Source organism: Abramis brama, assembly GCF_963993115.1.
Source record: "Abramis brama genome assembly, chromosome: 7".
Lineage (NCBI taxonomy): Eukaryota > Metazoa > Chordata > Actinopteri > Cypriniformes > Leuciscidae > Abramis > Abramis brama.
This window is the reverse complement of record NC_139969.1, coordinates 30,760,178-30,786,286: the sequence shown is the minus strand read 5'-3', so window position 1 is coordinate 30,786,286 and position 26,109 is coordinate 30,760,178. Positions and strand designations below refer to the sequence as shown.

At 39.2% G+C, this 26,109-nt stretch overlaps 2 protein-coding genes across 3 annotated transcripts in view; one reads left to right on the top strand and one right to left on the bottom strand.

Annotated features, from left to right (window-relative positions):
- The window catches only part of ak5 (adenylate kinase 5), an 89,848-nt gene extending 66,686 nt beyond the window's left edge, over positions 1-23,162 (top strand). For both annotated transcript variants that reach the window (XM_084120066.1, XM_084120067.1), the window contains exons 8-14: positions 3,551-3,627; positions 13,747-13,789; positions 14,995-15,039; positions 16,894-17,057; positions 18,965-19,081; positions 20,068-20,262; positions 22,506-23,162. In XM_084120066.1, the coding sequence (XP_083976192.1) occupies positions 3,551-3,627; positions 13,747-13,789; positions 14,995-15,039; positions 16,894-17,057; positions 18,965-19,081; positions 20,068-20,262; positions 22,506-22,571 (707 nt within the window). In that variant the 3' untranslated portion in view covers positions 22,572-23,162. The remainder of the gene's footprint in view (positions 1-3,550; positions 3,628-13,746; positions 13,790-14,994; positions 15,040-16,893; positions 17,058-18,964; positions 19,082-20,067; positions 20,263-22,505) is intronic.
- A 570-nt stretch (positions 23,163-23,732) lies between these two features.
- Positions 23,733-26,109, bottom strand: part of zzz3 (zinc finger, ZZ-type containing 3) — a 28,166-nt gene continuing 25,789 nt past the window's right edge. The window contains exon 12 of the mRNA XM_084120065.1: positions 23,733-25,262. Within this exon, the coding sequence (XP_083976191.1) occupies positions 25,118-25,262 (145 nt within the window). The 3' untranslated portion in view covers positions 23,733-25,117. The remainder of the gene's footprint in view (positions 25,263-26,109) is intronic.

Here is a 26,109-nt window from a genome sequence, read left to right as displayed (position 1 = left end):
TATATATATATATATATAGATACATATATATATATATATATATATATATATATATATATATATATATATATTACTCCTGTGTTGTCAAAGCTGAATTTTCAGCATCATTACTTGGATTACATGATCCTTCAGAAATAGTTCTAATATGATGATTTGATGCTGAAAAAACATTTCTTCTTATTATTAATGGTGAAAACAGCTGTGCTGCTTCATATATTTGTGGAAACCATGATATATTTTTTCAAATGTTTAAAAAAATAGCATTTATTTAAAATTATGACTGAATTTATGACTTTATTATTTATTATTTTACTGTCACAATTATCAATTTAATGCATTTTTGCTGAATAAAAATATGAATTTCTTAAAAAAAATCTTTCTGACCCTCAAACTCTTCAATCTTAATGTATATGCAATGTTTTTGGCACACATCTAAGCCTGTGAAAAAGTTAATCTTTCATTGATAATGAACAACTGTTCATTTTAGTGAAGGAGACCAGTTGCAATGCATGTGCCACATTACACTGACAGTGCATAATAATAGTGCTAGTGTTAATTACATGGCATTGTGCGCTAGTGGAATTCTGTTGGAAACCAGGGCAACTTCTAATTTTATTGCATCAGAGACTGATGAGGCTCTGTCAAGCTTTTAGCCGTTGGCTTTATAGACCGGGTCTGTGGTGTTTGCAGATCAAATCAAGCATAGGTTAATAACACCTCCACCCGCCTGCCATGTTAACCCTGCTGATAATAAATCTTGTGTCATTATCTGTTTCATGCTGACAGAAAAAAAAAAAAACGTCACAGTGATTTGAAAACAATGTTCTGAGTCTCCTATTACTGTCATCGAACTGTGATATTAATAATAGAACTCCAGTGTTAAAGGGTTAGTTCACCCAAAAATGAAAATTCTGTCAGTAATTACTCACCTTCATGTTGTTCCAACCCCGTAAGACTTTCGTTCATCTTCGGAACACAAATTAAGATATTTTTGATGAAATCTGAGAGCTGGCTCACTTCTTCATAGGCTTCTATGTAATCATCGTTAAAATAGTCCAAGTGACTACAGTGGCTCAACCTTAAGTTTATCAAGTGACGAGAATACTTTTTGTGCGCAAAAATAAAAATAAGTTTACAGATAACCGCACACCGACGCGTTGCGTCTAATGAGCTTTCATCAGGGTGTCATAGACTTTTTATATATATTTACTTAAACTCTCGAGTCCCTTGGCTTAATACGTCTTTATGAGTCGAATTATCCAAAGAGCACCGGGATACGGATTTTACACCCCGTTGTACAAATGCGGGTACTTTCTAACTTTCTACACACAATCTCTTATCCACGTAGCCATGTTGTAGGTTAAAAAAATCGGGTTGAGCGTATACAGTATGTGCATACTGTGCTAAAGACAAAATTTGCATTTACATGGATCCTTAGCATTATGCGTAAAAAATGTGAACTAAGTAAAACCAGTTCTGTGATGCATTATTTTTTTGCTATCCTTAATCATTAGGGGCTTTTGCACCAGGTAGTTGAACTAGCTACCAGGGCAGTCCCCCGAGAACTAAATGTTCCCCTAGGACCATTTTCCTGGTTGCATTCACACCGCCAGTTGGAACTTTGAAGTGGCCGTCACTTACGTCCTGCTGCTCTGGTTGTTGTGTGGGACTTTAATTCGACGGTGTGGCGTACCTTTATTTTGACAGAGCTAAGATTGACTTAGCCAGAGCCTGAGCACACAATGCTCACATTCTCCGTTTTCATTAGTTTACAATCTGCTTAACAGTTTTATTTCCTACGTTTTTAGATGGAACTGTTAAACAAAGAAAGTAAACCGTTTACGAAAAAGTATTATAGCGTTTGCCGTGTTGTTGATGCCCAATGTCGCTAAGATGCCTAATTTTGCTGAGCAAAAATACATAATGCATGTCTCACTTGGTTCCTTCAAAGTCATGATGGATTTTCTCCTTACTGTAAAGGTTGAGAAGTGCCTGTACTTCGGCGTTGGTCCATGTGTTGCTGTTTTCCATGTTCGTGGAGTAAATATATAGGATATAAACTCTTTACATGGCTTTTTAAAAATGCTGAGTACCAGTTTTTCGCATGCGTTCGGCCAATCAACCCTACATTTACGTCACTGGCAGTTCCTGTCATGCTGGGTTAGACCCTACTCTGAAGTAGGAGCTAATTTAGTCCCCCCAAAAGACGTTCCTAGAACTAGAATCATTCCCAGTTCCTGCAAAGTGAACATGGCAAAACGTGGGTACTTCCACCATTAGTTATAGGGTACAAAAGTCGAATAGTTCACCCCCTCATGTAAACTAACTCCCAGTCCTTCACTGAAATGTTTTTCTTGCCATCAAGTTTGATTATTCACATAATGGTGCCTGATCTTGACCAGAGCATATTTCTGAAAGTCTGTTGCCCTTTTATAGAAATACGTCAGGCATGTTCATTTATTAAAAGTGGCAGAGTTCAAAAGGTACTGCATCACAGGAATGACCTTGCCGCCCACTCGCACGATCCCCCAAACGCTCTTCCAATAATGCCACGTCTCTATCAACAAATATATATCTGTGACTCACAATCCTACTGGGGCAAGAAATGTTCCATTACTTCCTGTGGTCTCAGGTGCAAAGTCTTTCCCTTAATATATAATCCCACCACATGTACTTCATAGTATGAGAACAGACAGCTGCTCTTCCCCTAAGACTCATTCAGAAGAAAAAGCAGTATGAAAAAGGGTAGTAGGCTGAAACAGCCTGTTCTTTTTGTATGGGAAGATGCTGCCACGTTTGGTTTAGCACTGGGGGACAGGGAATGAAGCTGTCAGGGGATAACAGAGGCGACCGATGTCAAAAGGCATCAGCCTCTTCCAGCCTGTGGAAGTGCAGCGCTGAGCTGAATCAGAACTCAGAACAGATGCTTTTATGGAAAACATGACCACATGGCTGAAGCCAGACCCCTGTGACGAAGGTTCCATGTCAAATTGACTCTCTATAGACTGTAATGAACAAAACTCTCTTAAAATCTCAATGAATGGTTGAACACTTTGGCATAATCATTTTTAGAAATAAATGAAACCAACAGAAATAAGATTTAACTTTCTTAAATCTTAACCTTTTGTCAAGAGAATCATCACAAGTGAAAATGACTATAACCATCTCCACAATGAAAACATCTAAGAATCTGTGTAGACAGAAGCCAGTTCACTATCAGTTTCAGAACTCTTCCTTTGCTCTGGTGAAACATGTACTCGTGCCACAAATGAATGACTAATTAACATATAGGAAACAAAACCTTTGTGATTGTTGCCTACGCTACCGAAAGGACTCCCGAGTTCCTTTAGCAATTACTGGTAAAGAACAATAAAGAACCGTCAGCACTTAATTTCAATGATGGAGAGTAGTTAGAGGTACAAGAGTGTCTTTATTTTCACACAAGGCTTTGCTGTAATTGCTGTATTTTTCCTCTTTCAGACCTCAATACAATGTTTCTTTCAAATGCCTTTTCTTGGAGCTTGATTGTATCTTTTGCTTTTCTCCACAGGACCCAGTGAGCTCGACCTCAGTCTGTTAACAGACAGCAGCAGTCTGGCAGATATGCCCACCAAATTTGACGAACAGGTATGAGAATGTCTTATACCTCATCTTTTCTGTTCTTTCCTAAGCACTTCTTTCTTTGCTACACTTATTTAGTGTAGGCACCACAATAATTTGGTGTATTATAAACAATATTCACTCAGAATTCGCTATAAATTTCACAAATAATTACAACCCAGACAGCAACATAGTGTCGGCCCAGTTCCGGCCCACATTTGGTACGTGTGGATTCCACGTGTATCATATGTGGGCCAGATCTGGGCCGGCACTATATGATGTTTCATTAAACAAAGTTTGGAAGGAGCACTTTCAAATAATCAATTCAATCAACTTGTCATCAACAATCATCATGTCTATCCTATCAGCATGAGAGGAAGCATATATTCACTCAGTCGACTCACCTACATTCCTCGACAGTTTTTCAGCATCCCTCCACTACCCCGACTCCTCACTCTTGGCTTGTATCTTCCACAGCCAGGAATATGGGGGGGGAGTACTCTGGGTTCGGGCCGAATACCGAATCTGGAGCCCTCTCCTCGGACAGCACGCCAAATATGCATACCATTTATTCTGTCCGACTTTTTTGTAAGTGTGAACTCGTGAAGTTAAAGTCTGGGAAAGAACTGGCAAGTACCAATGAATTAAACATGAAGTAGAAAGACTGAAATAGTAATTTCTTGTAAAAGATTCTCCAGTAATACAACTTCGTAAAATATTATTTTACAGTGTACTGCGAATTCTTAATACAACAACACAATTTTTTTGATGGTATGACCTTTATTGTGATATCACAATAGCATTTAGAGCATCATTAGCATTTCAGAAAATGTCCCATCTGTCTGGTCTCTTTAATTCATTATAAAGTTATTGGAGTGGACTCAGATTAGGCTCAGATGAGACTGCTGAAAGGCTATTATAGGCAGATTAAGTCTGTTTTTAATGGAAATGCTTGCTGAGTGACAGTCCTGCATTAGCGGATGGTCATTATGAATGACTCTATCTCCTGCATTAGCTTCTGTATGGATGAAGCTTAAGCCATAGTCCTTGACTTTCATTAGTGTGTTATTTTCAGAATAATCTTTTAAAGGGGACCTATTATGCAAAATTTGCTTTTGTATGGTTTTTGAACATAATAGTCTGCACTGTGTGTATGCAACCACGGCACCCTATTGTTAGTAAAAAAAAAAAACTAAAAAAAAAACACCCACTCTGTTATTTTCCTGTTTGTTATTGACATCACATTGCAACAGGCCCCGCCCACAACTGGCGACGGAATCTGCCCTATTAGCTTAGCTCCTCCCCTCAGTGAGCTGTACACAGTCCGCCATGTTATTCTCCTCGCCAGGGCATTTAACAGCAGTATTTAATTATTATTAATTATTAATTATTAAAGCTACTAAAGTTATTCAATCAAGAGCAGTGAGTGATTTTCTGTTTTTCTTTTGTGCTTTGATTCACATAAACAGGTATTGTATATTATGCTGTTGTCACTTTAATAAACAGATCTAATATACACATGCTATTTCTTACCCCGCTGTTTACTTTAGGTACTGACGTAAACCATCTGTGTTTATGTGAACTTTGTGTGTTTTTAAGGCCCCGTTTACACGTACATGGCTATTTTGAAAAACAGAGACATTTCCCTGCGTTTGTGCCCTTCGTTTACACGCAAACGGAGAATTCGCCTCTGAAAACGATTCTTTCTAAAAACTCCGGCCAGAGTGGAGATTTAGGAAAACTTTGTTTGCACGTTTGCATGTAAACTGAGAAAAACGGAGTTTTAGGCAGCGACGTCATAGAATGTGACTATTTTCGGGATTCTGATTGGCTAACGTGGGCTTGAGCTTCTTGTTACACTGCCACCTACAGGTTTGGCATGCTCTTGACAGCATATACACGGGTTCGTGTGCACAAATGTTCGTTTATGAAAATAGCCATCCATGTGTAAATGTAGCCTAAATAGCGGCCAGGGGGTGGGGAGCATCTTCTCATTTGCATTTAAAGATACATGCACGAGAACGACAAAAATGGACAACAAGGTATAATACATTATCTATGGGGTATTTTGAGCTGAAACTTCATAGACACATTTATAGGGACACCTGAGACTTACATTACATCTTGTAAATAGGGGCATAATAGGTCCACTTTAAAGAAAGGCCACAGAATAATGCCCTGTGTATTTGTTGGGTATTTCAATAGCAATTATTGCATTAATACCTGATACATGTTCGCTGACCTTCAATACGGAAAGTAATCAATATCTCTGAGTCCCCTGAGTGTGTATTATACAGACATAATGAGACCGCACTGTAACTCGATGTGTGTGTAAAGGGTTTGTCTGAGACCATTTATTTTCTCAAGGTCAGGAAGATGTGCTATAGAGTAGATTTTTATGTAATCCCCGGATACTGTCTCTGAAAGCTTGTAAAGAGCTTAATACTAAAAAGGTTATTTTAGTATTGAATTATCCCATATGGAGCTCAATACATGCATGTTCTCTGTTCTTATGTGATGGAACGCATGCTGTACCTAATAGATATCATGCGCAATTAAAAAAAATCTATCTTTTTGGTTACAAAAAATCTAAATAGCTTTTGTGTGTATGTGTTCAATCCTTTTTTTTAATGCCATTTTATAATTTTTTTAAATAAAATGTCAGAACTTTTTTCTTACTAGGGATAATTTAATAGCTAGCATTTTATGCAAATAAATATTTTTGTTGACTGTATTTTAGTTAGGATGAATGGCTAAAATGTCAAATTAGCAACGCTAGAACTGATATCTTGTGTGACTGTGCGCGCGTGAGGCGCCTGCGCCATCAGTTGGATTTAATAAAATAAAGAAATAAAGAATGATGTGACGATGTGTGAATCCTCATGTTCTGTTGTTTATGCTGCTATTTGCAAAAACAATATTTGTGGTATTTTTTAATGGGCCACAAACACCTATCCATTCTAATTGAATTGAATCTTAATTTGACATTCTAATCTTGACGTTTAATGGATAATGATCGGTTAAAAAGTGTAGGTTGTCAGTCAGGAAAATAATCAAAATGAAAACATGCTCTCAGATTTACTCTGCTGCACGCTAGTTCAGGCTTACTCAAAAACTTGCGTATACGAGCTGAGACCTGAGATGTGATCGTAGCCACCGCTCACGTCCATATTGATAAATGTTTTGCGTGGAAATGACCTTACGCTCGTTTTGCAAATGAGGCCCAGTGAAACTAAACAGACATAGAACTACACGTTACAGCATTTATTTATTTTTTTATTATTATTATTAGTGGTGTTTGTGTGTGTGTGTGTGTGTGTGTGTGTGGTATGCTTACATTATGGGAACAAAATGCCCCCAAAAGATAGCAACATCCAAAATCTTTTTGACATTTTTGGTCCCCGTGAGGAAAATAGCTTATAATCAGACTAACTGATGTGTTTTGAAAATGTACAAATGCATAAAGTTTTCTGTGAGGGGTTCGTCACTAGGTTCGTTATGCCAAATTATATCAAAATTATTATGTCTATGGAATGTCTCCATAAAACATGGAAACCCAACATATGGTGTGATAAACAGACCTAAATTTTAGTCCCTATTCTGTGAAAAAGTTACATTTTCATTTTTTGGGGTGAACTAGATTGTACAGTTTTTATCATCATTGTTATTATGTACATGCTGTGCATTCGTTTTTTACATTTTCAATAAATATACATAAGATCATAACACTATTTTCAGATTCACAGATTCATGCATAATTCAGAATAAGCTCAAATCTATTCAAAACTATCAGAAACCCTTAGTGCTCCTGCCATGGACTGTTTGGGGTGCTTTTGCTCTCTTTCTGGAAGCATCTTGTTCTCTTCACTTGTTTTTTTCTTTCTCCTTGTCTCCTGCCAAGCACACACACACACATATTATCTATTCAGAGGGTTCTCGCTATCTACCAACCGATACGGCAGGGTTACATGTAAGAGGCGAACCAATTAGACCCTCCCTGTTGCTAGATGTCTGTCAAACTAAATTCCTGAATCTGTTGCTTCTCTGTGCATTTCCATGGAGAGGCTGTCATGCTTTCTCCATTATATTTGGTTAAAATCGTGTCTGGGTGAGACAAAAGCAGTCAGTACGGCTCCTTGGTGGAGGATAGTGTGAAGAGTGTTTATGGATGTGGATCAGCCCACATTCCCACCGTGACTCTTTCATCTGTGTCCATCAGCTGTGCTGCTGACAGCAAACTCTCCGTGCCGTCGGCATCACGCAGGGAAAAACATTTGTGTAGATGAGAACAGATCTCAGAGCAGCCCTCGGCTCGGTGTGCGACGTGTTCAGCGGGTTTTTGGCTCCGGCCATGCTGGCTTTATTCTGTGAATGTTTGCCAGCCACTTGGATTAAGACATTCCGACTACAGTGCAGAATAGCTTCAGTACAGTTTTGTACTTGTTCAGTACTTGTTATATACCTTCCTTTGTTTTTAAAACCCTCTTATGGTGTTAAACAACTACTGTCGGGATTTACTAAAGACACGCAGTGGAAAAATTTGTGCTAAAAGGCAGTATTTTTGCTGCAGATCTATGCATTTGTAGGAGGTTGCCTAGTGGTGAGGTTGTGAATTGCAACCAACAGAAGTTACGGTGGCCGACAGGAAAAGACGTCATCGTCTGAGACAGCAGAGAGTAGCCAGTTCGGCAAAAAGGTTTCTTTACAAAGATGAAGTAAGAAATCATGTTACTTAATTATTCAGTAAAACGAAATGTTATTGCGAATATTGTTGTTACTTGTTCATCATTGTGTCAGTGTTTTATTTACTCGCTGACTTTAGCTAGCTTCCTTACACGAAGAACAACATAGTGACAAAACGCGTTTGTCCGTTTAGGGCTACTGTAGAAACATGACGGCGCAAAATTGTGACTTAAAGTAAGTTCTTGTTCCATCTACATACAAGCGGGGACCCGCTGTGTATGTACATAGAAACGACTCATTTTAAGGTAATAAAAACATAACGGTTCATTATGTAAGGTCTTTATACACCACTGAAAACATAGTTATGTATGATATTGCATTTCTGTCAACAGATCCTCCTAAATATTACACAGTGCACCTTTAAAGGTCCCGTTCTTCGTGATCCCATGTTTCAAACTTTAGTTAGTGTGTACTGTTGTTGTTAGAGTATAAATAATATCTGTAAAATTATAAAGCTCAAAGTTCAATGCCAAGCGAGATATTTTATTTAACAGAAGTCGCCTACATCGAACGGCCCGTTTGGACTACATCCCTCTACTTCCTTCTTTAATGACGTCAGTAGAACAGTTTTTTGACTAACCTCCGCCCACAGAAATGCTCCCTCAACTCTACCGAAATTCGCTTATGTACTTGCGCACTTCTTATAACTTACTGTGTTTACTCAGCTCTTACGGTGATTTTCTGAAGTAAAACTGATGCTTCATCTTTTGTGTGATGTACAATAAACTTTATTAAACTCATCATGTATATGTTTGATCATCATTCGGACCTGGTCCGAAACAGCAGACTTGTAGGCTATTAATAAATAATGGATACATACAAGCAGATGACAAATACGTTATAATAACCGTAATTAAACTACTAAACTATACCTGTTACATCTCTATACAGCACTCTGACTCTGTAGGCATTATTGTCCGACTCGAAATGAACACCGTTACTGAGAGTTTCTGATATTATCATCATTCCGTGAGATGAAATTGTCCTGAGAGACTGAGCGCGAGCTCATGAAGCTCCGCCCCCTGGGTCGTCCAGCAGCAGCTTATTTGCATTTAAAGGGCACACACTAAAACAGCGCGTTTTTCTGAGCCCCAAAAAATTACAATTTAAACATGCTGTAAAAAATTATCTGTTGGGTATTTTGAGCTGAAACTTCACATACACACTCTGGGGACATCAGAGACTTATTTTACATCTTGTGAAAAGGGGCATAATACGGGACCTTGAAACCAGATGCTAATGCTAATGGTCATTATGGTGTTTTTTAATTTGCTCGTCATCATCAGTCACCCATCTGTGCGTTTTTGGAATTGTTATCTATCTCACGCTAATTTGCCCTATTTAGTAAATCTAGCCCAAAGTGAGGTCCTAGTTCACCACATGCTCACTGAGTCTACAAGATTCTGGAACTCTGCTGGAGGGATAGAACACTATTCTTTAGCACAAGTTTAAAGTAAATCGATGTCATCGCTACTGTTCGTATCACTGTGTATCAAGTGCTGAGGAAGACTGAAATTCAGATATGGTAATGAGTGTTTCATTTCTGACATGTGCTAGAAGCGGTAGACCAATCACAACAGACTGGGCCATCTGACCAATCAGAGTAGAGAAAGCTCGGAAAGGAGGGGACTGAATCTTTGAACGAATCTTTCAGAATCTTTGAGAATTTAGGTGGATGTGCAATGCATATAATAAGAAAATGAAAGTGTTTTTAGACCTTGGATGCATGATGAAGACCTGGCAAAGTACATTCAAAGAGGACTTAAAGAAGCTTGTAAATCTATTATAGGAGACCTCCGAAACTAAATTAGGAACCTTTAAAATAGCATAATATGGGTACTTTAACTTTAAATGTAATATCGAATAACATACTGCAGTTCAAATTATAATCAAGTATTTTATGTACTTGTTAGTCAACACATAAAGCAGAATGCCTCAGGAGGTAACGGATTTTCCTTTCATTTGTCTCTCATCTGTTATGTCAGTGGTTACACTTCTTACCATCCACCATGGTAGTTCTATTGTATTCTTTGTAGTGCCTTTGAGTACTGTGAAAATAACATAGTATATGGGATTATATTCCATAGGATGAAATATGGTGTTCTTTCAGTAACATACTATATTAAAGCATATGGTATCTGTTACATCACTACACCATCGTACCCTCACTATAATATTTTTACCAGCATTCCTGATATTCCCTGATATTTGTACGGAAGACAATGCAGATGTGATGCAGCATAGTAGGACGAGCGTCTCATACAGTGGCTTGCGCTGCGTTATTAGACGGAGGTGTCTGCTGAAATCATGCTTCCAGCACTTTCTGCAGCGCCCACGGCTCCTCCACGCACAGAAACAAGCCAAACGTCTACAGCACATCATGCCGACCTTCACCACTGTTCAGTCTGCACAGCTAATGAAAACATCCTCCACGCTCAGAGAGAGAGAGAGAGAGAGAGAGAGAGAGAGAACAAGTAAAAGAGTGAGAGCAAAAACATGAGATGTAGGAGATTTGGACTCAAATGACTTCACTGCAAAAGAATCAGTATTTTAATCAATATTTTAGTATTACTTTTCAGTGAAAAATTGCCTACACATCCTAAGATATATTTGCTTCAGAGGTTAAATATTGGAAGATATTTAAACTTGTTTTCAGGGAATACACTGATGAGACAAAACATTGACCAGTCACAGATGAAGCCTATATTGTTGATGATCTCCTAGGCCACATTTTAAGGTCTGAGTAGATTAGATGGTAAGCAAACAATCGGTTCTCGTAATTAATGAGTTGGATCCAGGAGAAATGGGCAGGAATAAGGATCTGAGCGATTTTGAGAAGGGCCGATTTGTTATGGCAAGGCGACTGGGTCAGAGTATCTCTGAAAGGCTTGTGTGTTGCTCCCAGTCTGCAGTGGTGAGAATTTACCAACAGTGAGTGATCTGAGGAGGGACAAACCACAAACCAGCGACAGGGGCTGCGTTCAACTCCACTTTTAGACATAAACTCGCAAACTTCCCTAAGCACTTCCCCTCGGGGGAATCCCCGCCGCCATTTTAAAGTGCGTTCATCTTCGTTAAGTGGACGAGGGAAGTTTATTTGGACAGACCCTCGACCCCTCGATTTTGACCGAGGGCGCAAGTCTACTCAACATGTACACTTCAGGGAGATCCATAGATCACAATGCACCATGATTGTGATGTCACAGCAGATTGCACTTAATTTACCCCCACCCCACACACCTCTAGTGTATGATATTGGAGTTTTTTAACCGCATTTAATGATTGTAGCTAATCTGACTGTTTTTTTTTTAACACAGTTAGAATTTATTTTATTGTTATTTTCATTGTGTATTTTAAATTATTTTACATATTATATTAATATTTAATATTTGTTTAAATAAAAAGAATTAACAGCTCAAGCATACATACAGGCCTATAGAATGGTGCATAAACAAATTTATAAGAATAAAAATTGTAAAAATCCATATCGGATTCCAGTGATCAAGGGCTTAGGGCGTTCCATTTAAACACATTGCAAGGGTTCCGCCAGTAGTGGGCAAGACAGAGGGAATTTAGCGAGGAAAGGGCATACAAAATTGGACTTAAACATAGACAGGGTGTTGGGCGACCAAGGCTTATCGATGCACGAGGGAAATGAAGCCGATCCCGTCTGGTCCGAGCCAACAGAAGGTCTACTGTGGCACAGGTCACAACAAATTTTAATGATGGTTATGGGGGAATGTGTCACAACACACAGTGCATCACACTCTGCCGCGTATGGAACAGTGTAGCCGCAGACCAACCAGAGTGCCTGATGCCCCCTGTCCACTGTCGAAAGTGCCTACAATAGGCACATGAGCGTCAGAACTGGACCTTGGAGCAGTGGAAGAAGGTCGCCTCATCCAATGAGTCCCATTTTCTTTTACATCACACGGACCGTCATGTACATGTTTGTCATTTACCTGGGGAATTGATGGAACCAAGATGCACTGTGGGACCGATGACAAGCCGGTGGAGGTGTGATGCTCTGGACAATGTTCTGCTGGGAAACCCTGGGTCCGGGCATTCATGTGGACGTAAGTTTGACACGTGCCACCTACCTAATCACTGTTGCAGACCAGGTACACCCCTTCTTGACAATGATGTTCCCTGATGGAAGTGGCTCAGGAGCATGATGAAGAGTTCAAGGTTTTGCCCTGGCCTCCAAATTCCCAAGATCTCAATACAACTGAGCATCTGTGGGATGTTCTGGACCAACAAGTTTGATCCACGGCGGCTCCACCTCGCAACCTACAGTACTTGAAGGATCTGCTGTTAATGTCTTGCTTCTAGAGACCACAGGACACCTTCAGGAGTCTTGTAGAGTCCATGCCTCGGGGGGTTGGCAAAAGTTTTTTAAGTACAAATTTCCCTAAATATTGTTAGATTTATGGTTTAATCAGTTTTTTGACAAATAAACTGATTAAGAAAAACATATATTGCTTTGCTTTTCATGTGACCGTATATGGAAAAGCATTTACAGGCGAAATAACCTTCTAGCCAATCAGATTCATAGTTTGTTCTATCGTTGCCAGCATATCAGTTGAAGGGTTAGATAGTAGACATCTGCTAAAATCTGGCTTTGTATGTTGCGAGAAGGTAAAATCATGCTTGAATTGGTGCTGTATCAGGATGTTATGCTCATGAAGTGTCCTGAAAAGAAACTGACGTTTTAAAGCTCACTTTTAATCTAATGCATGTAGGCCATGGATGTATCTAAATATTCAGGATTGGGGGATTATGTCCAGAAACAAGCATGCAAGAATCAGTTATTAAAAGAAACAATATTGATCAAGCACTAAGGTGAATATTGGGATGGATGTGTACTCGTCATTGTCTATGGCGCAGGATTGTTGGGTATGTGTATCATTTCTCTATCTTTCTGCCAGTGACTCATCGGACCGGCTGGCCTGCCCACATCACAAACACGCTCATCAGTGGCACCCTGCACTCCTCCCACACACACACTCTCTTTTCCATCTCATCTTCTCTAATGCTGCAAAAAAAAGTGGCAAGTTACCACCTAAGGTTTTGCTGTTAAACAGCCCAGAACTCTTTTAATCACAGTAATCACGACACAAACTGTCAAGTTCCCAGTTTTCTGCGATGTGTTTATGTTCAAACACTGGAAACCTCACAGATTTTGCTTTAATTAGCTCAGTGAAACTCATGAAACGACCGTCAAGAAGCATCATATTTTCTCCCACAAATCATAAAAGAAAAAAGTACTTTTGCATCAAAAACATGGAGCCTATTTTTAGAATCATCAGTACTCTCATGACAATTAAATGCTTTTAACTGCCCTTTCACTTCATTTGTGATCTTTATAAAAGTATATTTCTTATGTGTCTTTCTCTATGGCAGATCGATGAAGAGGTGGCTGGATATGCAGAGGCGCTTGGAGAAAGTGAGAGCAGTATCTCTTAATTGATCTTTGTGTCTTTATTTGTGTGTGTATATTTCTTGTTATATATTATTGATAGAGGAATGAATATGTGCTTGTTTAAAGGGATGGTTCGGAGTAAAATCAACCTAGGGTCCTTTGCACCATGACCTCGATCCAAACACCCCCCCCCCCCTTTTTTTTCCCTTGGTCGAACACTATTCAAGTTAGAGCTTATTTAGAGATATCAGCCGAATGGCTTAGTGCAGGCGCTAATGGATCCAAGGATGTATCTCGTAAATTACCCCACTAATAATGTCCAGAATGGTACCAAACTTATACGGTAATACAAATAGGTTCTGTCCTCATAAAACGAGGCATTGGAAAGTTTGTAAGTACATCAGGAGTTTATTTAAATAACACTTGCCTGATATCCAGGACTTTTACGTGCTTTTCCATAATCACGTATGTTATTTTAATAAACTCCTGATGTACTTACTAACTTTCCAATGCCTCGTTTTATGAGTACAGGACCTATTTGTACTACTGTATAATACCATTCTGGGCATTATTAGTGGGGTAATTTACGAGATACATCATCGTTTGGATCGAGGTCATGGTGCAAAGGACCCTTGGTTGATTTTACTCTGAACCATCCCTTTAAGCAGTACCAGATGTCTAATAGTCTGTATGTCTGTACAGTGGCATTAATCATAAATAATGATGCAGTGTAAACACATTCTGTGATGCCAGAATACTTTCACCATCTTGATATTGGAAAAAAGACTATCATTTGATGTTATTGAAGATTTTCACTGAGAAACCTATATTTTAGCAACCAAGAGAGATTTGAATTTTGCACTTCAATTTTAAAAACCTGGATTTCAATTTGTGCACAATTGCTTTTACATTTTTAAGATTCTAAAATTAGATTTTCAGTGATACCAAGTAATGCCAAATCTTTCTGTCAAGACCATACAGTTATTATTTAATTAATTTATTTCAAATTCAAGGCTTTTATATTATATTATATTATATTATATTATATTATATTATATTATATTATATTATATTATATTATATTATATTTTATTTTATTATATTATATTTATTCTCATCCATTTCCATATCGATTGGACCACATGACAAATCTATATTTTGACATGACAAAGCCGTTATCTGATTGTAATATAATTGTGTGTTTTCTTTTCCTTCCAAAACGCCTCCAGGTTTTCCCGTGGAGACCAAGAAACAAAAGGTCATCTTTGTGATTGGTATGTTAGCTGATAAAACTGCATTAGCACATCATACATTACTTTCATTGCACATTATTTTCATTATAGACAGACACGGAATGCACTGTTTTATTGTGCCTTCATTTCCTCCAGAAGAACAGATCAGGAAGCAATGTTTTGATGTAAAGTACATATATCACAGCTAGATCAAACATAACACGCGCCGCCAAGTTTATTTTGCGACACAGACACACAAACAGCATGTGTTTGAAATTGGGGGCAGGTGAAAGCTTCTGATGGTTCCTAATTGAAACTGTTGGCAGTCTTCATTTGAAAATGACTCATGTTCTGGATAAATGGATAGCAGACGGTCAAGATGGTACAAGGCTTTGTGTGCTAGCTAGGGGCTTCCCTCCCCTCAAGTTTGTTCAAAAGCTCTTGCTAATGTAGTGAAGTGAACTAAAAGCCAAACTTTACATCTCTTTGTGGTGAAAAGAGACGTGAAGAAATCAGTTTGGTTGCTTTGAAAGGAACCTGATGGATACGGCCTGTGTTCCTGTCCTGTCGCATCAGCAGATTGATACAGTGGTTATGCTTGTAATATTGCTTTGGATATGGCTGATCTGAGATTGATAGATAGCATGAGTGAATTACGCTCTAGAGTGCACTTGACCACCCTAACAGACACGTTAAAGACTCGCGGAAAGATTTATCAGCTTTGTATCTGCACTGTGGTACCTGTCAAGAAAAGAAATAGATTAGATTTAACAGTCAGACTCGGGCTCCTTTTTTTCTTCATGCGTTTAGAATAGAATAGAGAGATTCAGAGTAGGTTTTGCAAAAAACGTGGACAGGGTAAAAGCAGTTTTCTGACTCACAGGTGTATAAATTATGTAATAAAAAAAAATAAAAAAATCACCAGTGATGCTTTAAATTGATCAAACTTGACAGTTATGACATTTATAAAAGATTTTGATTTCAAATAAATGCTGTTCTTTTGTACTTTCTATTCATCATATTTTATCACAGTTTCTACAAAATATTAACTGTTTACAACATTGATAATAATAATATGAGATGTTTCTTGAGCAGCAAATCATCATATTAGAATGATTTCTGAAGGATCATGTGACACTGAAGACGAGTAATGATGCTGAAAATTCAGCTTTGATCACAGGAATAAACTACATTTTAAAATATTTATTAAAATAGAAAACGCTTTTTCGCTTTTTTTTTTGTAATAACATTTCAAGTTTTACTGTATGCTTGATCACATAAATGCAGTTCGGGTGAGCATATGAGGCTTCTTTCATGATGGTGAATGGCTAAATATATTTATTTCATCCTTAGACATTAAATCCACATCCACACTAAAAGCAACATTCAGTCAGATAGCAAGATAGTATTGAAGCATGGTATTGATTTGTTGGTCGCTGGGGCAATCCAGTTAATAGTCCAAGCAATAAACAAAGTTCTGCCTTATTGTTTTGGCTGGTTGGAACATAAACCCCTTTGCTTTTTGCTGTGACGCTTGGATATTTCAGAAGCTTTCTTAAAAGTTTGAAAGTATGTCTGCCACATCCTCGTCATCAGCGTTATAGACAACATCTGTTAGATGTGGACTGTTTGGATAGATAAGCGCTGCCCTGAGCTGTGTGCAGAATCCTAATGAAGGCCTCTGGGAGTTCAGTCAGATGGCAGGGATGGGGAGAGCCAGCGAACAGTGTGTGAGGTGCAAACCATACGATATCTACTGATTTCACATCTCCCAAGACAGGCAATTACTGAGGATGTGGGTCTTGTTCCCGAGTATTTAGAACAGTCTCTTCCATCCATTGTCTGTATAGTTTTTCCCATTACAGATCTATTCTCAACTTTCCTCATTCTGACCAGGTGGGCCGGGATCGGGGAAAGCTCTCCAGTCTGAGAAAATCGAGGAGCGGTACAGTTTGAAGCGCCTGTGTCCCGGGGACATCCTGTGCAGCGAGCTCCAGTCTCACAGCGAGAGAGGACGCTTTCTCCGAGACCTTCTGGAGAGAGGAGAGCAGCTTCCCGAGGTGCACAATCTCGCTAAAGTCCATTACCCAAAATTACAATGATCAGCTTCACCCTTCACTAGGTTTAACGCTTGTTGAGAAAACACGGGAAGACACACTGTTTCATAACACTTCTTTTAACCTTCAAAGGAGTGGACGTGTACAAAAAGGGCTGTAAGAATTATTATATACGCTACATAAATTAATTTGCATTTATTCAGGAAATTCTTTCCTGATTTGGTAGTTCGTTTTGAAACAGAAAGTTGGCCTAGGACATATCTAAGGTCTCCTTTTTATTTTTTTTGGACACACCTTGACTTTTACTGTGATGCTTGAATTTCCCAGAAGCATTTCTTAAACATTTGCAATATTTTTGGTCCATTTTCCCATAAAGAGAAAGACATTTAAATGTGTTTATCTGCTTAAAGGTCATTTTGTCAACTTTTAAGAGCAGGGATTAATTTAAACCTGACAGTTCTGGAAAAAGCCACAAAACTCCAATTTTCTTTTCTTTCTTTTTTGCCATTATTACAGTTCAATCATGACCACTCTCATTTTATACATAAGAATGCAGTGTAAGTAGGATTAATCTTGGCAGACTACTCTCTCAGAAAAAAAGGTTCAAAAGCTGTCACTAGGACAGTACCCTTCAAAAAGGTTCTAAAATGTACCATTTAGGTACTAATATGTACACTTTTGGAACTAATATGTACACTTTTGGTACCAATATGTACACTTTTGGTACCAATATGTACCTTTGAGGGACTAATATATACTCTTTAGGTACAAAAGTGTACCTTTTGAAAAGGTACCGCCACAGTGACAGCTTTTGTACCTTTTTTTCTGAGTGTACTGCTACACTGCTGCTGTGCGAAGCTTACTGCTGAAGCATACTCAGAATTTCAGGGAGTATGTGGCTGGAGCAAGGTAAGGTAGGGAGAACATGTAGAGGATCTAGACAGGTGGTGCTGGGGAGGAGGGAGGGCTAAAGAAAATTCTCATGGCACGCATTACTGAGCTGGATCCCCCAGGAGAGAAATAAAGACTCTAACTTGGGTTTTCTGCACACAAGCAGCCTCATGCAATAGTATGTCTTGGCCTCTAGTCCAGTACCTCCAGTCCTGGAAGTCCACGGTCCTGCAGTGTTTAACTCTAATCAAACACATTTGGAAAATCTTCAGGATTACTTTAAAATTACAGGCAGGTGTGTTTGATTAGGGATGGAGCTAATCCTAAGACTTTTAAGGCCCCGATATACTCACGGCGAAGTTCTCTTTTGTTCTTCGTTTAGGGGTAAAACTTTCTTTTCCGGAAAGTTCGCTTTGGCAAGCTGTTTCAAACTCCCAAAATGAACTTCGTTTCGGCCTGATTTTTTTTCGAAATGACGACTCATCAGTTTGTTCTTCGATTTTGCTTGAAGTATAGCGAGGCCTTTAGGACAGGGCTTAGATTAAGCCAGAATTAAGCCTTAGTTCAGTGGTGTGCATCCTGAGACAAAACAATGGCACTGAGGTAATTTAAGGTATGTCATCATCATTACACAGTATATTCCACCATCAGACACTTACAAACACATTTAATGAAGCAATCGTTTCAATGTCTACACTTCTTTTTTTGTCAGTAGCAGGTCAGATGAGGTCGTCCTTTCATCATTTAGAGCTCAGGCTCTTGAGTTTTATTTGCTGAGGTTTAGCATGTGGCTCAGAGAGATTCAGTCCCAATCAGATGATTTATGTTACAGTGGTGTTGCTTAGCAACATGACTGTCATTAACATTTGCTGTGAGCTACTTTTAGTCGTCCCAGACATCAGAACTTATCACTTCTCATCTAATATGTGTTTGTGTTCTTATGCTTCCTGCTGTTGTCATTGATTGTATATCTATATGAGTGTTCATCTGTTTTTCTCTTCTGTTTGGGTGTGTTTAAGGAAACACTGCTGGATCTGTTGTGCGAGGCCATGGCGTCTACTGTGCGTCAGGGGAAGGGCTTCCTGGTCACTGGCTTCCCAAAGAATGTGAAGCAGGCGCAAGAATATGAAGCTAAGGTCAGTGCTCTTCAGGAAAGGACAGAACAACGACAAGAAGTTACCAATATTAAGGAATAGATTTCTCAAAATGAAAATTCTGGCATTGTTTACTCGCCTTCATGTTGTTTTAAAGCCGGTCGACTATCTTTGTTTTATGAAACACAAACTGAGACATTTTGAAAAGCGTTCACGCCCACAAAAGGAGATTCCAGGTCTTCCAAAGCCATATGATTGCGTTCTTTCAGATACAGGTAGAAAATCTGATGGAATTTGATAACATCCGTGATGCTAGTCACTTTGTTACCAAACATGACAGCCAAGTTTGAATATGCACAAATTAGGTCTGAGAGCTACTTCAGAGGACAAGATTTACAATGACTATTGGGTTAACTTTTGATTTGTACGTGTTCACTGGCACAGAAGAAATCAAGTTTTGCATTGATATAACTTTCCTGCCTGAACGTACAAAGATCCCCTGCTTAAAGGCAGTTGGACTCGACAGTGATCCTTACAACTTACCAAAAAAAACTATTGGTCCATTGACATTGATTTCACGAAGTACAACATTCCTAGATCGACATTTTAGTTGATCCTGGAAAAAACATTCCAATCAACCAATCAGATTTGAAAGACAAGCTTAGAGTTTATGTCAAGTTTAAGCTTACAACCAGGGTTAGGTGCTTCTACATCAGTGTTATTCACCTATCATTGGCAAAATCCCGACATTGACATAGGGTTTCTTGACACTTATATGTACCTGATTTTGACAAAGAGGTAATACACAAAGCAAAGCCTGAACGCTTTATCTGCTAGACCAGTGTTTTTCATCTTTCTCACACTGTGTCTCTCTTTTAAGCATCTACTGTGTTCCATGGAACAATGAATGACAGCATTGTCTTCTTTGGACATCTATACCTTTTAACTCCTGCAGAAGTCAACTTTTCATCTGCGTTAATACTTTCAATCACTGATCTGACAAGTATATGTCTGTGTTTGTGTTTCAGATGGGGCAGCCCGACATTGTTCTGCTTCTGGAATGTTCTGCGGACATCATGAGCCGACGGCTGCAGCAGAGGGCCACCTGCAGCCTGCACACTAAAGAAGCCCGAGACAGAGACACTGGGCGGAGAGTGGACGGATTCTGCAGTCTGGTCAATCCCGTGGTCGGCCACTACCAACACAGAGAAGTTCTGCATAAGGTCGGTGTGGAGAAGCTAAGATACAATTAGTATGAGCAGTGATGTTTCAGTGTAATTTGGCCGTTAAGTGGCTCATTTTTAATGGTTACACTGACCTTAATTGAAGGAGAATCTCTGAAGTGAAGTTTACTTACGTCCTTGAAATATGTCCCCTATCTTGAGTTTTGACTTACACAAAGCACATATTAATCAAATTTGGGTTTGTCACGTCAGGTCATTTTTACTCAGATATCCGATAAATGAAAGTGCATCTGATTTATAAGCAGAAACATCCTCTGATCTCTCTAAAAGGGAAGCCGTCTTTTAAGAGATGTTCCAAATTACATTCTTTTTTCTGTGTAACAGAAAATAATATATTGTGAGAAATGGCTGGGTGTTTTTTCATTCAATATGTCAATGGTCACCAATGCTTGTTACCAACATTAATTAAAATATGCCGCAAAAGAAAGAAAATCAAAGAAAATTTCTATCATTACCATGGTACACAAAGGTGCTTCAAAAATACATCATTACTATTGTGGTACATGCACATTTTAATAGCACCATGGTCCATTTAAATATGTGGATTTTAAAGTAGTCATTTCAACATCTCAACTTATTGAAATATTACAATCTTAAAGGGTTACTTCAACCAAAAATGAATATTCTGTCATCATTTACTCGCCCTTATGTTGTTCCAAACCTGTAAGACTTTCGTTCATCTTCAAATCACAAATGATGATATTTAATGCAATCTGAGCGATTTATGTCCCTCCATTAACAGTCTGGTCTACGGAACTACCACTTTGACACTTTAAACAGTTCATAAAGAGATTTTAAAACTAATCCAAATGAATTAAGCCATTTAGTCCTAATTTTCTGAAGAGACACGATCACTTTATATGATGAACAGATTGAATGTAGGTTTTTATTCACATAAAGTATAAACATTCATCAACGCACACATCAGCTGTGGTAAACTCAAGCATGTTTGCTTGATGAGCGAGAATCAATGAGGCTCATTCTCGTGTTACGCAGCACGTTTGAGCTTCATCAAGAACCAATGAGGTTCATTCTCGTGTTACGCAGCACGTTTGAGCTTCCGCAGGAACCAATGAGGTTCATTCTCGTGTTACGCAGCACGTTTGAGCTTCATCAAGAACCAATGAGGCTCATTCTCGTGTTACACAGCACGTTTGAGCTTCATCAAGAACCAATGAGGCTCATTCTCGTGTTACGCAGCACGTTTGAGCTTCTGCAAGAACCAATGAGATTCATTCTCGTGTTACGCAGCACGTTTGAGCTTCATCAAGAACCAATGAGGTTCATTCTCGTGTTACGCAGCACGTTTGAGCTTCTGCAAGAACCAATGAGATTCATTCTCGTGTTGCGCTGCACGTTTGAGTTTCAGCAAGAGCCAGTTAGGTTTGTTCTGTATCAAGTAGTTATGGTTGAGCTTCTGTTTATGTTCACTGATCAGTGTTTATATGTGAATAAAAGCCTAAATTCAATCTGTTCATCATATAAAGCGATCGTGTCTCTTTAGAAATTAAACGGAACAATTCATATGGATTAGTTTTACCATCTCTTTATGAACTGTCAATGGAGGGACAGAAATACCTCAGATTTCATTAAAAATATCTTTATTTGTGTTTCAAAGATGAACAAAAGTTTTACAGGTTTGGAACGACATGAGGGTGAGAAAATGACCATTTTTGGGTAAACTATCTCTTTAAAAGATGTGAGATCTCCATATTTTTCTAGTTATGCTCTAAGATATTTCAGTGAGATATTGCTCTTTGAGCAGTTCGCCCACTGAGCAATTTAAAGATAATAATCATTCAAATCTATTCATTCAAAGGATTAGTAACTGACATGCAAATGTAAATCCACCTGCTGAAATATCTATAAAATCATTTTAAAGGGAAATGCTTTTTTGTTGTTTTGTTAGTGCATTAGTGTGACAAAAGAAAAGCTTGCAGTTCAGGCCAATTACCACAACAAATTTAAATGATCATTTATTAATAATAATATCTGTTTACTGCAGAAAACCCTTTTAATAGAACAAAATGTATTACACTAATCATATCTGATGATCCAGTGATGATGATGACAGATGGAACCTGTCTCTCTATATATGTTAAGAGTGAACACATTCAGAACATCAGTGTGTTTGTAGGATTTATTAGCGCTGTATGACAGTTCTCCTGTGGGTTGATGCCCTACTTTTCAGCTTATGATTTGTGTTGTGTGCGTATATGTAGATTGATGCCGAGCAGCCCCCGGAAGACGTCTTCGAGCAGATCTGCCTCGTCTTGGACTCCTGCTAGAGAGCTTGGACTCGCACTGCCCCCTGGAGGACAAAACCATCACCTACAGCTTCACTGCAGACTGACTCACATTTACACACCACAGTTAGTCGCGCACACACACACACGCCTGTGATAACAGCTTCTGTATGGCACGTCCACTTGGAAAACTGGCACCTGTTCATTTCACATCATCGTCGTTAACTGTAAATACCAGCCCAATAAATCAACTGTGTTTATCTCTTGGTATCGAACCTGTACGCTTAAGCTAGCTTTCAGCTTCATAAAACACGGAAAGAGGGTTATTTACTACAGTCTGGTGCCGTTTTGGTGTTTTTGGACTCAATCGGTATCCTTGAGTACTGAAATCAGCAAAACTGAGAAGCATGAAGGATTGGCCGCTGGAGAGCATTTTTTATATTGTAACTTCATTATATCGTGCCAAGCGTGATTTATTGTAGTTGAAGCGGAAATGAATGAGCTGGAAAAGGGAAATGATTTGAATTTCACAGTCTGGCTTTTACAGGTGCAATGAATCAATGAAGTTCACAATGAGGTGATAACTGTATTCTTTATCAATCAGAGTGAAATAAAGACATTTCATATGTTTAATGGATTTATTTTTTTCTTTTAAAGTAGAAAATGTGTGCTAGAATGATGTTTTCATTTTAGTTAATTGAATGTGTGGGTATGAAGAGGAATGCACAAATCATTGGCCCTGTTTACACCTGGTACTAAGATGCGTTACGGTCGATCGGGTCACAAGTGGACGACACTAAATACAGATGTGCACAAGGTTAAAAACGCTTTTAGCTAGTCCACTTTCGACCACTTCCAGAGGTAGTCGGAAACTCATTCGATCGGATTGCTTTCGTAGTGTAAACGTTCGTGTGGTCGAATGCGTTCGAAAGCACAAAAGACCATCAACTCTCTGCCTACTGACCTTTCGACGGCTGAAGACGAAAATGTACCAAGCACAATGTTCTCTGACCATTCCTGATTTCTAACAAGCACTCAAAGCTATCAGAGCAGAAACAAAAGCTGCTGCTCTCCGTATGATATGTTTGAAGGTTATGCTTTCAAAGCTAGCTCGCTATTGCTAGCCTCTCCGAAAATCGCCTACACTACCTTTGAGAACAGAAATGAACCAGAAAGATAAATCATAATACCCGAGTCATGTGGTGTAGAAAGACTTTTCACATACTTTTATTTCCACAGTTCTCCTCTAACATTTTTTACATTATTTAAGAACAGACTGTTATACACAGATACTGAAGCAGGTCAAGGGAGGGGAGGTGAACAGAACAGAACCCAATACAAAATGGTCTACTCAAAGCACAACAAAATGTATGTGTATAAAATAACGTGGGAGCGTCGCGCGCGCGACGACCGCCACCGACTCGATTTCTTGTTATTCTTTGTCTTTTAAATAGATTAATAAAAATACAATCTTTTCATGGACTGTGAGGAAACTGCGAAAAATTAGAGGGATCTAAAGGCGTGATGATGGTTGGGCAGTTTTTCACAGAGGGCAAACGTGCCACGAGTTCTTTATTTTCTTCTTCTAAAACAAGTGGCCAGGGAAGAAAAAAATAATAAATGGCACACGGCAACTACCACTGGCTACTTTTCACCATATATTTGAATACTCCACATGATCAACAACAGTACACATTGAGAGAAAAGAAAAGAAAGCTCTCCGCGAGCGCAGAGAGCGTGAACAACACCTTCCGGATCTCAGCTGGTCTTCTCCGTGCTGTAGTGCTTCGAGGTTTGGGAACCTGTCGGGTTAAGTGGAGTGGGTTTTATCCCCCCAATTCGCCGTTTAAAAAAAAACAGGAAATGAACGTAAATAAAGTGACAACATCATGTAACGGTCGTAAGAGGAAACAAAGAGCAGCTTCTAGTGAAAATGGTAGCCCATGGCAAGAGACACGTATGGGGGGTCGGTCAGCTGGGATTTTTTCGGAGTTGTGAGCGAACCTCCTCGATTGGTTAAAAACCTGGTGTGAATCAAAGACAACAGTCTCAGCACCGAGTTCCGTTCCTTGTACTCCCGCCTCATGAAAATAGCTCACACACAAAGCTTCACTTATAAATATTTCAACTACAGACGACATTTTGCACTTTAACGCGAGCCCGCCCTCCGCCGATGATGATTCCAGAGCCGGACGCTCCTCTGAGAGGTGCGTCACTCGACACCCGTCACTCAAACGGCGGGAACAAAGGGAGACGTCGAGTTGCCTTCTAAATGTCCTGGGATTGGGAATGTCGGTGCGCCATTTCTTTCTTTCCTTCTTTCCTCTCGTTTCTTTTGATTTGAGATAGTGTTACTTGACGAGACCTGGTAAGGTTTGACAACCGCGGCAGGGTGTTGCCCCCTCCCCCCCACGAACCCTCCCCCACCCCACCCCCCTCCAGCAGCGGGTCGGGGCGAGGTGCAGCACATCTGCGGTACCCTCTCGCCCAGACGTAAGCATTTCTTTGACTTGGATGATGGAGTCATGCACAGAATGCCCTGGGGGCTGCGGCCCAGCCCTGGATACTAGCGCTGGAGCTCGTCCCTGTCATCTGTTGGCAGGGAAGTAGTTGGGGTCCAGGTAGTTGTAGCCTGTGCTCTGCGGTAAGCAGTAGTCTCTGTCCACGAAGGTTTCGGCCGGGTAGACTGGCTCCAGTCTGTGTGTGGGCTTGTGGGTCTCGGTTTTGAACAAACTGAAGGGGGCAGACAGAAAGGTGTGTGGTTAGGACAAGACTGTTGTGCCAACGTTCAAGTTAAAACTGTGGAAGTTTTGCGCACAAACTAAAAAAATTGCGCAACGCCACTTTTGATTCTCCAATGGAAGCTTAAATGGAAGAGATTGTCTTGTGTCAAGAATTTCAACTAAATAAATATTTGAAAACAAGTTATCAGAAATATCAGAACTCAATGGAGTTTGATTTTTTAACTATTTCCCCGCCAACGTTTTTGAAAAAAGTTGCCAGTCACCGCCAACATTGTTGATCATTTTCACAAGTTTCATGGCCCCCAGAATATTTTGTATGAATATCTGAACATGCATACTATCAAAAGAAAGAAAAGAGCCTCTGCTTTTAAACAAAAAAACTGTTTTATTCTAGATTGATGCATTCTTTTTTTTTATCAAGACTTAAATGTAAATAAGTTTCATGAAAAAAAGCTACATTTTGAGCAAAAAGCTGAGAAAATTGCGTTTTTGTCACAGACTACATCCAGATGGGATTCAGAACGATAATCAAATCATAGATGGTAGATTGAGTCCATCAACATCCCCTAAAGCTTCACAGTCCTATAGCTCGTCCTGGATCGACATTTCATTCAGTAACATTAGGCAGTTTTGATTTATATGCTTTTTGATCTGGAGATCCAGTACTCTTTCAGCCTAATAGCGCACCCTACCATATAACAGTGAAAAAAATGGAAAGCCAGAAAATTCCATCAATGGCGGGGAAAGAGTTAAATGCTTCGATATCAGTCCACAACATTTTCAACACTCTGGTTTCAGAAGTAAAAACTTCATTCATTTTCTACATAGGATAATTG